General features: G+C 49.1%; 2 protein-coding genes across 13 annotated transcripts in view; one reads left to right on the top strand and one right to left on the bottom strand.

Annotated features, from left to right (window-relative positions):
• Positions 1-4,912: 4,912 nt before the first annotated feature.
• DKKL1 (dickkopf like acrosomal protein 1) lies at positions 4,913-9,851 on the bottom strand. 3 transcript variants are annotated; one of them, XM_033961762.1, is made up of 5 exons: positions 9,726-9,851; positions 8,822-8,991; positions 7,761-7,895; positions 7,192-7,284; positions 4,913-5,296 (listed from the first exon to the last, which is right to left on the bottom strand). In XM_033961762.1, exons 1-5 carry the CDS (start codon positions 9,775-9,777, stop codon positions 4,988-4,990), a joined length of 759 nt encoding a protein of 252 aa, XP_033817653.1. In that variant the 5' UTR covers positions 9,778-9,851; the 3' UTR covers positions 4,913-4,987. The 3 variants fall into 3 exon arrangements, with proteins under 3 accessions (XP_033817653.1, XP_033817652.1, XP_033817654.1); XM_033961761.1 differs by having other exon boundaries at positions 9,639-9,813; XM_033961763.1 differs by lacking the exon at positions 9,726-9,851 and adding an exon at positions 9,216-9,370.
• A 142-nt stretch (positions 9,852-9,993) lies between these two features.
• The window catches only part of TEAD2 (TEA domain transcription factor 2), a 30,560-nt gene continuing 24,644 nt past the window's right edge, over positions 9,994-15,909 (top strand). The window contains exons 1-2 of one of the 10 annotated variants that reach the window (XM_033961753.1): positions 9,994-10,549; positions 14,376-14,520. The gene's annotated coding sequence lies outside the window, so the exon portion shown is untranslated. Of the gene's footprint in view, positions 10,550-10,580; positions 10,940-11,009; positions 11,426-14,375; positions 14,521-15,909 lie in introns of those variants that run through there. The other 9 variants (XM_033961760.1, XM_033961759.1, XM_033961752.1 and 6 more) reach the window with 9 other exon arrangements.

The following is a 15,909-nucleotide window of genomic DNA, read 5'->3' as shown; positions in this document are numbered from 1 at the left end:
TGTGGGATCTCTAGGGGGGTAAATTCAAGGGGGTAGGGTTGTTGGAGTGGGCAGACTTGATGGGCTGTGGCCCTTTTCTGCCGTCATCTTCTATGTTTCTATGAACTTCCTTACGTTTGTACGGAATCTATCCCCTTTTAACTTTAGAGTGCCCTCTCGTTCTCCCTACCTTGGAAAGGGTGAATAACTTGTCTTTATCTACTAAGTCTATTCCCTTCAGTATCTTGAATGTTTCGATCATGTCCCTTCTCAGTCTCCTCTTTTCAAGGAAGAAGAGGCCCAGATTCTCCAATATCTCATTGTACAGCAACTCCTCTAGCCCCTTATCCATTTTAGTTGCTCTTCTCTGGACCCTTTCGAGTAGTACCATGTCTTTCTTCATGTATGGCGACCAGTGCTGGACGCAGTACTCCAGGTGAAGGCGCACCATGGCCCGGTACAGTGGCATAACCTTCTCCAATCTGTTTGTGATCCCCTTCTTTATCATTCCTAGCATTGCGCGGACGGCTTCATCGATTTGTCGATCAGAACTCCCAAGTCTCTTTCCTGGGAGGTCTCTCCAAGTACCGCCCGGACATCCTGTATTAGTGCATGAGATTTTTGTTACCGACATGCATCACTTTACACTTACCCATGTTGAACCTCATTTGCCATGTTGATGCCCATTTCTTGAGCTTGATTATGTCACATTGCAGATCTTCGCAATCTCCCTGTGTCTTTAGTACTCTGAATAACTTTGTATCGTCCACAAATTTAATCACCTCACTCGTCGTACCAATGTCCAGATCGTTTATAAATATGTTAAAAAGCACAAGTCCAAGCACCGAACCCTGCAGTTCGAGTATTGTCCATTTACTCCCACTCTCTGTTTCCTATGCTCCAGCCAGTTTTTAATCCACATATTTCACCCTCGATTCCATGGGTCGCAATTTTCCAAAGTACTCATTCATGTGGAACCTTGTCAAACGCCTTCTGAAAATCCAGATATACGAGGAGCCACTGGAATGGTAAGTGGCGTTTCAAAATTTTTGAAAAAGGTCTCCCGTAGGATATCATGAATAGGGAGCCTGAGGAGTTCTTTAGGTGGCTGATCATAATCTAAAGCATCCAGAAACTCCTTAGACCATTTAGAATCAGCTTGAAGGGGAATGGACATGGTCTCAAACATTTCCTGCATAAATCTGGAGAAGGAAGATTTCTCAGACAAAAGAGGAGTCTCTTAAGAAGGCTGGTGAATAGAATCCTCATCTGAAGAACCTTCATGCTCAGATAGAACAGGTTCTTGATCTGAATCCTCACAGAGGTCTGAATCATGCATTGTTAGAAGTCGGTGTCGAGTAACTGGTACCGAAGGCTCAAGATGCTTCAACTTCTGCAATGCCTTTCCAGACCGGACCGGCGTCGAGTCAGGTGATGTCTGAGTTGAAAATAACCAGTGCCGGTGAGTTGTAGGTGTCGGTTCCTTCACAAGAAGTAGCGGCACCGATGGAGACTCTACCGCCAGCACAACCAGTGTCGAACGCTCAGACCGGACTGGCACCGGGGGAGTCGATGTTGACATGGGAAAAACTTGGCTGCAGATTAGTAGCAACATCCTCTCTGAGCAACTCCTGAATCTGTTGCTTCATATTAAGCACCGGTACCGCTGGCTTCTTTGCCGGTACTATCGGTGCGGCTCTACGCTCCAGTGAAGAGGATGCCGATGTCAAGGCACTCACTGAAATCAGAGCGGAGCGTTTTTTGGGTCTTCTTGAGGTTGGCAGGACTTGGCTCACTGCTGCTTTGACCTGAGCCCCAGGGGGGGTGGGGGAAGCTTACTCACTGAAGTGTTCGACACCGAAGATGGTTCCACCGATGTCGAGTGGTGCGGTGTCGATTTGGCTGGTGCCACTGTCGGCAGCGGTGTCAAATCGCCATCCATTGCAACACCGAAGAGGAGACGCTGCTGAATTAGGTGATTTTTAAGAGTCCTCTTCTGCAGCGATGAACAGTAGGAACAGGTTTCAGGACGGTGCTCGGGCCCTAAACACGAGACACCAGCGATGCAGGTGTTACAGAGATAGGGCGAGCACAACGTCCACACTTTTTGAAGCCCGTCTGCAGGTGGGACATTGAAGGAAAGACGTCCTCGGCCAAATTAAAGTCGGAGGCCAAGGTGGACGAACAGGCCCTGCCGGGCTGAACCCGCGAAAGGGAAAAAACAAAAATTTTTACTTTTTTACTAAAACGAATTAACAAAAGAAAAGAAAGGCTAAGCTGATTAAAAAGTCAGAAATCCGGAGAGAGTGGGAAGGCAGCGGAGAAAAAGATTTCAACAGCTGTTGAAAAACACGACTTCTTAGCTCCGTGTAAACTAATAAACTGAGGGACCGCGCACCCTACGTCGGGCGGGAAGGCACTCGCGCATGCACGGTTTGTGCTATCGCGAACTTTCTAAATCTGAAGGGTATGGTGAAGGTAGAGAGAGATAGATTCTTCAGACTGGCGGGGGCAACAAAAACTAGAGGGCACTCAAAAAAATTGAGGGGAGATAGATTTAGAACAAATGCTAGGAAGTTCTTCTTCACCCAGAGGGTGGTGGACACTTGGAATGCGCTTCCAGAGGAGGTGGTTGAGCAGAGTACGATTTTGGGTTTCAAAAAGGGATTGGATGAGTTCTTGAAGGGAAAGGGGATCCAAGGGTATAATGAGTAATAGATCACTACAGGTCATTGACCTGAAGGGCCGCCGCGGGAGCAGACTGCTGGGCGTGATGGACCTAGGGTCTGACTCGTCAGAGGCAATGCTTATGTTCTTATGTTTATGTTCTTAAAGTGGCGATGCACTTTTAAAGTGGTCCATACCGGGGTGACATCGGTGATGTCACCCATACATGAGAATATGCTGCCTGCTTGTCCTGGGTTAAACCCCTCAATATACTCTAATTCCCACCACCACTTCCTCAAGCCCAAGACTCTAAGATGTGCTGCTACCTAGTCATGGCTCTTTCTCTCCTAACTAGTTCCCACTCTTCCTCACAATCTTGACCAATTCTCTGCGTTCCCCACATAATCAAAAATTTGATCCCGTCTTACACCCCACTCACCATGCTCTTGAAGATGAGAGCTGGTATGATGGCATGGGATGGTTTGGATGAATGTCAACCTCTTGATGGTGGTTTTGGAGAAGGTGAGTTACTGGTTTGTATGAATATCAACATACAGTATATGATGATGTTTTGGTGAAAATAAGGGCTGGTTTGGATGAATGTCTGTGTCTTGATGGTTTTATTGACAATTTGTAATGGTTTTTGATGGTTTTGGAGAAGGTGAGAGCTGGTTTTGGATGAATGTCTGTGTGTCTGATGATGGTTTTGTGAAGATAAGGACTGGTTTGGATGAATGTCTATATAGCTGATAATTGTTTTAAAGAAAACGAAAGCTGGTTTGGATGTCGATGTGTCTATGTGTCTGACAATGGTTCTGTTGAAGATGAAGACAGGTTTTCATGTTGTTCTCTTTCTTCCCATACCTCAATTTTGTTATTTATGTGGGTTTTAAGCCCTACACCAATACCAAGAAAAGTCCTGTGATTCTTTACTGTTTCCTGTGGACAGACACAGAATAACAAACATGTGTGTTTACATAATCAGGCTTAAAAATGATTTTTTCCTAGAGATAGGAAGAGTGATATGCTTCAATGGCTGGGTTCGTCTGTTGTCTTCACCATGTCTGTGGATGCTGAGTTGCCCTTGTCATCTAATATAATAAAACGGTAAGCCGCGCATGCGCACTTCCTATGCGTGCGCCGGTTTTCCGTGAGCTGTAGCGACCCATAGGAAGTGCGCATGCGCGGCTTACAGTCTGGCCTCATGCGAGGCAAGACAAGTGCGCAGGCGGGCCCTTCCCTGCTCTCCACCTGCGGAGTGGCGGCTGCCGGCCGCTAGCACCCCCTGCCCTCTCCGTCGCCTCCCGGCTCCAGTGGCGTAGACAGCACTATAAACACGCTGCTTCGCGCCCTTCTCTACCGATTTCCTCTGCCGCGTCTCTGATGACATCATCGGAGACAGATGCGGCAGAGGAAATCGGCAGTAGAAGGCCGCGAAGCAGCGTGTTTATAGTGCTGTCTACGCCGCTGGAGCTCCGAGGTTTGTCGGCAGTGGGAGGGTCAGGAGCAGGCCGTATCGACGGCAGTAAAAAAAGGGGGAGGGGCCGAACGGAGCAGGGAAGAGAAGGTAAGAGAAGGGAAAGGGGGGGGTGGGGGAAAATGCTGCTACTGCTTCTGCACAGGAAAGGGGGGGATAGGAGGAAAATGCTGTTGCTGCTGCATAGGGAAGTGGGGAAAATGACAGAAAGAAAGAAAGACACAGGAGCAGGGAGAGGGACAGAAAGACAAAGGGGGCCAGAGAGAGAGTTAGCGGGAGAGGAAAAGGGGGCTGCTTTGGGGGGAGGGGTGTGCTGGGGGGAGACAGAAGGGACCATGGAGAGATAGGGAAAGGAGGCTGCTTTGGGGGGAGGTGTGCTGGGGACAGACAGCTTTGCTCTGGGGGGGAAGACAGAAGAGGGCCATGGAGAGACATTTGGGGGGGAGGTGTGTGCTGAAGACAGACAGACATATATTCTAGCACCCGTTAATGTAATGGGCTTAAAGACTAGTGGTGATATATAATAAGGAGAGCTGGGAGTGCTTTCCTCTTCACGACTAGTTGTTTACCCTTACAATTAAGCCACTGTTTCCTTAATTGACCTCTCAAAATACTCTACATTTTCTCTTGAAAAACAGTTGAGTTTAATGGGAGACACTCTGTCCAGCTCCACCTCGCTTTCTCTTGTGGGATCTGAGATTAGGTTGGGTGACTGCTTGAAGGAAATGTGGGGTGTGTGTCTGTTTTAACCTGTGCTTGTCGTTCACATCATTTCACTTCATTGGCTCTCAGCCGTTAACATCTTTATTTCCAGACTCCACTGCACTGTGTTACCTCACAGGACATGCATACAATACAACTGGTTTATCTATCAAAAGTAAACACTCTCCTCAGTAGGCCTATGAGACTTGGCCAACTTCTTTGGTACTCGTGCAGTGCTGGGGCTTGTGGGACCAGCTTTTGCTGGGTTGGCTCTGCTGCCATACTTTGCCGGTGAAGTTCCCGCTTGAGCTCCAGGAACATGTCGGTATTGGGCAGCTTGGCTCTCGTGGTTTGAGGAATTTGCATCATGACAAAAGCGAGTCGTGGGTGTACCAACTCTTGATGGGTCCTCAGAGGCCTTCTCAGAGCCTGAAGTCTATCGGAGTGGTGCCTCTCTTTCTCCTGATTCTTCTGGAAAACACACAAGCATGTCCAGTGAGACAAAGGACATCTCTGCAATCACTACCCGCTAAAATTTAACATAACTGACGCCAAAGTTGTTCAGTGAAAGGTCATAGGGTGGGTGAGGGGAGCCTAAATGTTCAATTTAACAGCTGGAGAGGGGAGTGTCTTTGGCTTATGTTCATCAGCTGGCATCTAGAGCAGTTGGGTGAGAGCCACGGGGTGGGGGGTGGAGGCACATTTTCAATGCAAGATCTGAGAAAATAGGGAAAAATAGATGCAGTGGAAAAGGAAGGGTATGTGGCCATGGGTGTATCCAGTCAAAGCGCGCACGGACAAACCCGCCCAGACAATCGCATGCAGTACATCAGCGTGCTGGTTTTTTAGCACTATTTTAAAGCGCTCTGAGGGTGTGTGGGGGGGGGGGAACCCCCCACTTTATTTATAAATGTTGCTGCTCCCATTGGGGGGAAACCCCATTACAGAGGAAACAGTAATTTTTTCCTACAAAACAGGGGAAAAGGTTGTTTCCTCTGTAATGGGGGGGGGAGTCCCCACACACATCCCCCCCTTGGAATGTTTTAAAATAGTGTTGAAATCCAGCACACTGACATCCTGCGCGCGATTGTCTGGGCGGGTTTGTCCGCGTGCGAATGTCTCACGTGGTTTCATCATGGGTGAGAAAGATCTCATGCTCGCTCTCCTCCCTTTTCTGTATATGCTGAATCCCAGTTGCCAGGTGCTGTGTAAACCTTGGAAAGCTAAATGATATGCAAACAGAGAAGCCAAGGTATAAAACATGACATTTCCATCACCTTCAGAGAAAAATATCTGCTTATGATGGACCAGGATATACCATGTTTCCCCGAAAATAAGACAGTGTCATATTAATTTAGGGCCCAAAAAACACGCTAGGTCTTATTTTCAGGGTAGATCTTATTTTTTTCATGTACAAGATCATCTCTCCCTTCCTCTCCTTCACCCCAATCCTTCCTCTTTCCTTTCTCTCCCCCACATGTGCAGCATCGTTCCTCCCCTCTCACCTATCCCCTTGTGCCTTCCCTCTGCAGCATCTTTCTATCCCTCCCTCCTATCCCTCGTGCAGCAGAATCCTTACACAGCTTCTATCCCTCCCTTCCATGCAGCAGAACCCTTGAGCAGCCCCCCACCGAGCAGCTGAATCCCCGCTGACCCTCGCATCCTTCCAGCTCTCCCTCCCATCTGAACCCTGCCGATTTTGAGACCTACATACCTCTCTCCAAAAAGCAGCATCGGCAGCACTATAAACAGGCTGCTTTGCGGCCTTCTCCCGCCGGGGCCTTCCGTGCACCTCATTACTGATGACATTATCAGTGATGCAGCACAGGGAATGCCCCGGCGGGAGAAGGCCATGAAGCAGTCTGTTTAGAGTGCTGTTGACGCTTTTTGTAGGTATCGTGGTCGGAGGGTCAGCGGGGTTCAGATGGGATGGAAAGATGGGAGGGTCAGCAGGGGATTGGCTGTGTGGCGGGGGCAGGGGAAAACACTGCTGCTGTCGGACTATGGCTTACTTTTGGGGTAGGTCTTATTTTGGGGGAAACATGATAACAGTGACTATTGTTCCAAAGTCTGCTATCATTCCTTTCCTTCTTCTCCTTCACTGTAATACTACTCCAGTGGATCCCTTTCTTTGCTTTTTCAAATCCTCATCGATGAAATGGAAACAGCCTCTAAGGACATTTCCATATAAAATGATGAATTATATTGCAAACAGCAAAGTGTTAGATTCCACTTTTCCAGAAGCAAAGTGTTAGATTCCACTTTTCCAGAAGAAGGGAGACTAAACATCTGGAGTGCACAATATCCGCATTTTGTGATTTAATATGTGGAGGATATGAGAGGGACCTCCAGGTCCCTGACCTCACCTTCCAGCGGTCCATGAGGCCCTGGTCCCCCTCCTCTATGGAGGTGAATGTCTTTCGGGAAATCACCATCTCTCCTGTTCGGTTGTTGGTCATCTGCCAGGCAAGAGAATGAGAGGTGGTTATGTCTCAGCAGCCTGAGGTTCTGGGTTCAAATCCCACGTTGCTCCTTCTGACCCTGGGCAAATCACTTAATCCCCATTGCCCCAGGGAAAAAGCTAGAGTACCTGAATGTAAAGCAAATAAATTTTCCTAATTCCGTGCCAGTAATAAAAAATATTATGTGAAAGAGACCCTATGTAATAAATCCTGGAATGAAGAAAACAGACATAATGACCGTTATATATAAAGAGACAACGTTATCTTTAGCAACTTGGAAAAAGGCAGGTTTGAGTCTTTACCCCTCACCTTGTCCATTTCTCAGTGACAGTAGCTGTTTCTCCATCCATCCCTGCATCCATAACTATTCCTCCCTCTGTCCCTCACCTTCTTCATCTTCCTCTATCCCTTCTTCTTCACCTTGTTCATCCCCTCCCAGCATCTGTATCTATTCCTCCTCTCCCCCCCCTCACCTTGTCAATCTTCCTGTGGCTGAAAATAGTGGCGTTGCCCACTTTTCTCTCCTTATGCTCCTCATTGTGGTAATTGGGGGGGAGCTGGTTGAAGTCCACCGAATAATCAAAGGATTGTTCATTGTCTGTTCCTTCCTGCAGATATATTGAAGGGGAAAGAGAACAGGCTGTACCAACATCTTTTAGTGGAAATGTCCCCACCCTTCCAGGCACAGATGAAGATACCACCCCCCAACCCGCCTCACCCCCCCGGGTTTCAGGATTTCTGTTTGTGTAAATCAGTGGTCTCAAACTCCAACCCTTTGCAGGGCCACATTTTGGATTTGTAGGTACTTGGAGGGCCTCAGCAAAAATAGTTACTGTCTTATTAAAGAAATAACAATTTTGCATGAGGTAAAACTCTTTATAGTTTATAAATCTTTCCTTTTGGCTAAGTTTTAATAATAATATTGTAATTTATAGTTAAAGAGACATATGATCAAAAAACTGTTTTATTTTACTTTTGTGATTATGATACACATACCAAGGGCCTCAAAATAGTACCTGGTGGGCCGCATGTGGCTCCCAGGCTGCGTGTTTGAGACCACTGGTGTAAATCAAGCAGAGACTGTGCTATAAACTAGAGAATGACAGGTGACAAAATTCATCACCGTCCCCGCGGATAACCGCGGGAAATAATCCCATGTCATTTTCTAGTATCTATTTCAACCTCAGTCCTTCTACACCAGCATTCTTCAAAGCAAAGCTTGCGGGTCAGTGGCTGTGCCCAATTATACTCTGATTCTTCCCTCTCTCCTTAAAGAATGAAATGGAGATGGTTTCCCTCGGTTATCCGCGGGGACGGGGATGAATTTTGTCACCGTGTCATTCTCTACTATAAACCCTCTTCTTTGCCAGAGTGAGTGAGACTGAGTCCAGAGGTGATAGGAAGGACTGGGGGATGATGATTTCCCAGGCCCCAGACTGGGTGTGGTGAGGGAGGGAGGATGGTTCTTCCCCCCCCCCTCCCCCGATACCTCCTGGGGTGCAAATGGGGAGGAGGGTCCCAGACATCGCCTTACTTGATCGTCCTCCAGGAACTGTCCGAGGTCCCGAAACAGGCTTTCCATGGCTTGAATGGGCCGCGGCAGGAGAGCCGGGCTGCAGCAGGACCGGGACCCGAGCAGCACCAGCCCCAAACAGTGCAGCAGCAGCAGCATCCCGGGGGGGCGGGGGTGGAGAGGTCCCAGAGCTGAGCAGAGGAGAGGAGAGCAGTGAGCGCGAGGCAAAGAGCACAGCCGGAAGCCCCGCCTACCCCGCCACGAAAGCCCCGCCCCCTGGGGTATCTCAGCGCATTGGGAGCCTCCCCCTCCCTCCTTCTCAGGGGATCCCTCCCTCCTCCCCTCCCTCTCCTTACTGGGGTACCCTCACAGCCCCCTCCCCCTTATTGCCCCCCCCACCCTCCGCTCCCTTTACCCGACAACTCCCTGAGCGGTTCAGCAACTCCTGCGCAGTTTTCTTTTAAGCCTCAACCGCCTCAGTTCTGACTCCAGAACGCGAACCCTGGGCCGGGGGGCGTCACAGAGAGACATCCCACGCGGGTCCCAGCGTCTCCTCCCCTCTCCCCCCCCCCCCCCCCCCCCCCACACGCTCTCCCAGCCCCTGCGTGTCTCTTTCCCATCTCCCCTTCTGGTTTGCCCAGGGGAGGGCGAGGGGCTCCTTCCCTAGTGCAATAATGCAAAGTGCCACAGGAGGGCAGCATAAGACAAACTATCCAAATTAGACTGCGGATAGGGCAGTTTCCTTCTGTTCTGAGAGGGGATAAAAGACTGACCCCCACCCCCCACCCCCCAAGCTCTGCAGTTTTCAGAGACGGGGAGTTTCCCCTCTTTTTGTCACCCTCTGAGCGATTTTCGACACTGGGCCAGTCAGAGGGCACCTCAGCCCACCCTGGCACTGTGGCTGCCATCCTAGGACCCCAGAGACCTCTGCGGAAGCCTAGATTGTGGTTTTCTAGACGGGGGGGAGCGGAGTTCATTTCCCAGCTGGACCATGAGTCACGTTTCTAGGATTTATGTTACACCCAAAGGGCACAGTTAAGATTGGCTAAGATCTGTGTCTAATCAGTTGAGCTTCCTCCCAGCAGAGCTGAGTGGGAGATGGGGGGGGGGGGGGGGAGACACGCTGAGAGTGGCTCCAGTAGCTTGAGCTAACTTCCAGTAGTGTCCCAGTGGTTAGGGGAGGGGGACAATAGTGACTTCAGGAAGTGTGAGCCTGGGGAAGGGGGAGACACTTTGACAGTGACTGGCCGTGTGAGCTTCCTGCCAGCAGTGCCCTGGGGTGGGGGATAGTGGCACCTGCAGCCTCTCATTTGCTCTGGCACTGATTGGAACACGTTTTGTTGTTGGAGGGGGCCCAGAAAAACTGTCCCCCCGCTGCTCCCAAATTTTTAGTTGCCGTTGCTTGGAGGGGGAGAGAATGGCATCATCTTAGCTCCTGATGACTGCCCCCTCTCATAGCTCCTCCCCTCCCCTCCCGGCTCCGCCCCTATAGTGCCCCTCAGTCACTGAATTCCTTCCCTTGGAGTCTCTCTCCATTCCTGGGATTCCCTGGAAAAGTTGTCAGCTCTCCAAAATACCAGGCAGTCCGCCCACAGCAAGAGCCGAGCACCCCCTTCCCCCTTTTTTTTTGCTAAGATCGTGTCCCAGCCCAGGGGCTGCCCTGCTCTCCTCCTTCCCCAGCCTTGTGAGCCCCCAAAGTTCAGCCACTCCCCCCTTCCTGGTGTGCTCTCCTCTCCCTCCCCTGTTAAGGTAAGGCCAAAAGTTTCTCTCTGTCTGAGCATCCCTTCCCCCTCTCCAATGTCATGGGGGGGGGGAGTTGCTGGGAACATTTTTGGCATTTTTCGGCTTCCTGCCCTCCCCTCCATCTCTGTGTTCCCTGCCTCCATGCTCTTCCCATTGAGGAGGGGAGGGCAATGGGGTCGATGGGGGGTGAGAGAGGACGGACCCTTTGTTGGCAGAAGACAGGGGGGAGTGGGAGGGTCTTCTTCCTCGTCTCCTTTCTTGTGCACCAGCCCGACCATGCTGCAGCCTCCATTTCCCAGGGGGCAGACCCCCACCCCAGACTGGAGCCTGTCACGGTCGCTAAGGAGGAGGAAGGCTGCCCCCCTCGTTCCAGAGGCAGAAAGGTGGGATCCAACTGTGAGTTTCCCCCCCCCCCCCTAAGTTTGTAGTCTCGGGTCGGGATATGGTGGTAATAACTTTGCTGAAAGTCACCTTGTGGTGTTAGGAGACCCCCCCCCCTTTCTAAAGGACTTTTAAGGGGGGGCTGGAATCTGATTTATTTTGTAAAACTTTCCCCTGGGCTGGGGTCGGGGGAGGAAGAATCTCAAAAGTTTCCCCTAGATTGTGTTGGATTGATTTGCGATGTGCGAATAAGTTTGTTTTTAATGAAACGTTACCCGGCTGGTGTTGAGTTTATTGGGGTGGGGGAGACGGAGCCCTCCACCCCCCCCCACCCCCCAAAGCTTCCTGCTGTTGGGGGAGGGGATGTCTTACTGGTTCCTTTGTCTCCTCTGAGAAGTTTTGCAACCCCTCGTTGATGTTTCTAAGAAAGATTTAGAGGTTTACAGACATCTGAACTCCCCTGTCTGTCTGGTGAGCTGGAGATTTTACTCATTTTTAGAGGTAAATTATATAAAAATAAAACATAAGTGAAATAAGGTAATGCTTTTTCTATTGGGCTAACTTAATACCTTTAAAAGTGGGCTAACAGGGCTACCCCACCATTTTACTGGTACTTCTGGTTTGTGTCTGTCCATTTATCCCTGAGCAGACTTTGTGCATTTACATATATTATAAACAAACAACACCCCCCCCTTCTGAAAATAAGTGTTTAAACTAGAGGTCTGCATGGGAACAGGGATCGCGGGAATCTCCCCTAACCCACGAGACTCCCACGGGGACCCCCCTCTGGCCCACGGGACTCCCACAGGGATGGAAGGCTTTGGAAGCGGGGTTCGTACATATAATATAACGGACCCGTCAGCCTTAGTAAAAGAGGGGGTTTATAAGTTAATTACCTGAACAGAAAACCAAAAAAGGGTTCCACCAAAGAGATTCCACAAGGAAAACAGCAGCGCAAACACAAAAGAAACTGTGGAATTGATGATCCTGTCAGAAGTAATTGCTACTTTTTATGGGGACAGGCGGGGATGGAGGTATTTCCTTGCGGGGATGGGTGGGGACGGAGAGGATCCTGGTGGGGACGGAGAGGATCCTGACGGGGATGGGTGGGATTTCTGTCCCCGCGCAACTCTCTAGTTTAAACACCTGGTGATTGCTGAGGGTCCCCCTTGTGCACACTTGGGTCCAGACTGGGGTGAAGCATCCACACACACCCTCCCCCCAAATTTTATTCAGGTGTAGTGAAGGGGTTTCGGCTACAGTTGGGGCCAGTAAAGTTTATTGTGGCTAAGACACCCCATGAAATACAGCAGATTCAATGAATAAATAAATACTTCTGGGCTGCATGGATAATCCTGTTTAAATCCCTAGTTTGGATCACGTCAGAGCACAAGCTTGTATTGTACACTTGTTCTGTAATTATGCCAATTTGTAACCTGTCAGCTATATAATGTGCATGTTTTTTTGTGTGTTTTTTTTTTTTGCAATTGTTTATTTATGATAAGAAAAAAACAGCACAGCAAAACATCAGGAAAATCCAACAACAATACAGGCAGGCAGTCTGCATAACAACAAAACCCCTGATGTCACCCTCCTCCCCCTCCCCCCCCCCCCCCACCCCACCCCCCTAGTGACAGCACCCTGCACCCCCCGAAAACCCAAGAACACCACCAGTAGGCTCGATGGCACCCCAATGAGAGGAAAAGAAGAAAAAAACAGAAAAGAAGGGGACAAAAGATCACAGAACCCCAATAAGACAAACCCCCACAGATCCCATCCGGGCCGGATCCAGTATCTCAGCTGGCACCAGAAGTATCCACATCCAGACCCTCCATTGCCAGGTATCTCCCCCAAATATCGTGATATTGCTGCCATTGTCTAGTCAACAAGGCCGAGAGCCGATATTTCTCACACACCCAGCCCAATTTCTCTCGCACTAGAGCCAAAGTAGGTGGAGCGGTACTGCGCCAGTGTTGAGCCACAGTCAGCCTAGCCGCTGTAAAGGCCAATCGTACCAGTCTATCCTGAGTGTCATCTGCCCCTCCAGAGGGAAACCCCAACAAAGCCACCTCCGCCCTTTCCGTGAGGGGCACTTGAAGGAGAGCCCCCACATCCTTAAACACCTGACTCCAGAAGTCTTGAATGGAGGGGCAACTCCACCACATATGAAAGAATGTTCCCCGCTGCCCACATCCCCTCCAACAGAAGTCCGTGCCCGTAGCGGACATCTTACTCTGGATCACTGGGGTGAGATACCAGCGCACCAGCATTTTAAGCGGATTCTCCACCAACATAGGGGCCACAGCTAAATGGTGTATCCTAGACGAAATAGTTTCCCACAGAGATGCCTCAAACACCTGCCCTAAGTCCCCTTCCCAAGCCAGTAAATACGGAGGCTTCCGGTCCCGATCCTGATGCACCCATTTATTCAACAGTGAAATGCAACCTCTACGCACTGGGGACCCCAAAAGCTGCTCAAAGTCGGAACAACTGTAAGCTGCAGCATCGGCCCTTTTAGCCTTCTGCAAATAACTTTTCACTTGTAGATACGGGAAGAGGTCCTTAGAATCAAGCTGATATAGCTTTTGGAGCTCCGGGAAAGCACAAATGGACTCCCCCTCTAGAAACTGGCCAAAGTACTGCAACCCTTTCCTTGCCCACCGCACAAATATCCCCCCATCTCTGCCCGGTACAAAATCAGAGGCATTGCACAATGATAAATGATGCAACCCCTTACTTTGACCCAGGAGTTTGCTAGCCTCTCCCTTCCATACCCTCAACGTCCGTTTAGTAAACGGGTTAGAAATGGTCCCCAACTCCTGTGCCCCCAAGTCCCCCCACATAAGCGACCCAAGGGTTCGAGCCCCCCCCCCCCGAGCCACTCAAAACCCCCTGCTCTACCTGCACCCACAACTTCAAAGATGGCGCATGCCACTCCACTCCCGCTCGGAGCTGAGCCGCGCGGTAGTAATGCTCCAAATGAGGGATTCCCAAACCCCCTTCTGCTTTAAACTTGAACATGGCCCATTGAGCCACCCTGGGCCGTCTACCGCCCCACACGAAACGTAAAAGGTTCCGCCGCCATCGGAGAAAATACTGTCTAGGGACTTCTATAGGCAAAAACCTGAAAAAAATATAAGAACTTAGGTAAGACCAACATCCTAATAACCTCCATGCGCCCCATCCAAGACACATATAATGAGGCCCACCGATCCATATCCCTAGCTAAGGATGCCACCAAAGGAATAACCTGTAAGCTGTTCTGAGCCCTTTGGGGACAACAGGGCAGAAGAGAAATTATAGAAATAATATAGAATTACTGGGGTGTTTCCACAAGCTCTTTAGAAAGTGCATTTCTTTATAATGCTTGCTGCTGTGTTTTCTAAATCAAGTAGTGGGCCTGACTTATAGACTATGAATAATTAGTTCGTCTTAATGCGAATTTCCCCAGGTCCCCACTGGAAGGCCTACATTTTAAGGAAAACCGGAGCCTGGCTGTCTGGGAGTGAGGAATGGATCCCTCGGCACCCAACTAGAACCCCCGAGTCACCTTCTGAGGAGATTTTAAGGGATTTAAACCACTGGGGGAGGAACAGGTGACAAATTGATGGGGTTCAAATGTTTGCAAATCCCACTGGTGCTAAATCCTCACAGAGGGAGGCAGAAAGTGTGGGTGGGGAGGGGGGGATTTTGGACTAAGCTCAGGCCTTTAGCAGAAGTCTTAAGATGAGTTATGTTTAGGTTCGGGGGAGAGGGTTTCTCCCTGTCCCGAGAGCCTCCAGCTTAATTCTGTACCTGAGACAAAGCAGAGCTAAAGATTAGGGAACTCCACGTCTGGATTAAAGAGAGGATGCCAGATCCAGAGAGGAAATCTTAACTGCGCTGGATTCTATTCCCTCCCCCCAGGGCTCACTTGCCCAAGGTCACAAGGGGTATTAGTGGCAGGGATACAGTTTGAACCCTGACCCCCTGATTTGTAGCCCATTTGGGTAACCACGTGGTCCTGTCCCAGAACTTGGGGTTTCTGGCGATGTTTCTTATTAAAGGTCTGTGAGGGTGCCAGTCTCACAAGGCAATCCTGGAACTCAGTTCTGCTCCTAAAGCTCTATCCTAATTTTGTATGTATGTGGGGGGGGGGGGGATTCTTGGAGGGCTTGGGAATAACTGTGATAATTTATAATGATGTAAGCAGGGCCGGATTTAGATGAAAAGAGGCCCTAGGCTATTCCACTTATGAGGCCCTTTCACCTCCCATTTTTAAGTTTGTAAATTACATGAGAGATAATAAAATACATCATTACTGTGATATATATCAATATGTTAAATGAAACATGTTGTTATTGATACTAACCTTTATAAAAAATGTGACACGGATAACAAATAAAAAAAAGTTGAGAACACTTATTTGGACATTTATTCTCAGCACCATATATAGTACTTGTAACAATAACTAATCAAACATAATACACAACATTTACAAAGAAACAAAATTCAAATAATGAAAATCTTTGACTATGAAAATAAAATACGCAATAAAAATTATCATATTTTCTATTAAATTAAATATATTTAATACATTGAATATTAAACCAAATTCAATTCAGATAAATTTCTCCTTATTTTCGGTTCAGTGTTTTAGTGTTCACTGTTTTTAGAATAGTGTAATTTTAATTTTGCTAACAATTTGAATGTAGGCCTCTCTTGATCTTGAGGCCCTAGGCTGAAGCCTAGTTAGCCTATAGGAAAATCCAGCCCTGGATGTAAGGAAAACAGAAAAAAGGGGGAAATTATTGCAGGGTAGCAGAGCAGACATAGGAGAGGATTTGCCAGTCCCTCCCCCTCCCTACTGGCACAGGGATGTGCATTTGCTGGCATGTCACAGTTAGAGGGAGGCCCTGTCGCTGTCACATGGGGAGAGTCTCACCCTCAACCCAGCAAGTCACCTGCTCTCCCAGCCCTGCAGTAGAAGTGGTGCCGATTTTTCT

The sequence above is a fragment of the Geotrypetes seraphini genome, chromosome 10 (assembly GCF_902459505.1).
Source record: "Geotrypetes seraphini chromosome 10, aGeoSer1.1, whole genome shotgun sequence".
In the NCBI taxonomy this organism is placed as follows: Eukaryota; Metazoa; Chordata; class Amphibia; order Gymnophiona; family Dermophiidae; genus Geotrypetes; species Geotrypetes seraphini.
The sequence above is the reverse complement of the archived record's forward strand: the minus strand, read 5'-3'. Positions and strand labels throughout refer to the sequence as shown.

Excerpts from the sequence above, each read along its gene's own strand:
- DKKL1 (XM_033961761.1), bottom strand. The coding sequence starts at position 9,777 with ATGAACTCCGCTCCCCCCCGTCTAGAAAACCACAATCTAGGCTTCCGC. Across the intron at positions 7,896-8,821 it reads AGTTCCTGGAGGACGATCAA|GAAGGAACAGACAATGAACA; the intron begins GTAAGGCGATGT and ends ATATATCTGCAG. Across the intron at positions 5,297-7,191 it reads GCCTCATGGACCGCTGGAAG|AAGAATCAGGAGAAAGAGAG; the intron begins GTGAGGTCAGGG and ends TGTGTTTTCCAG.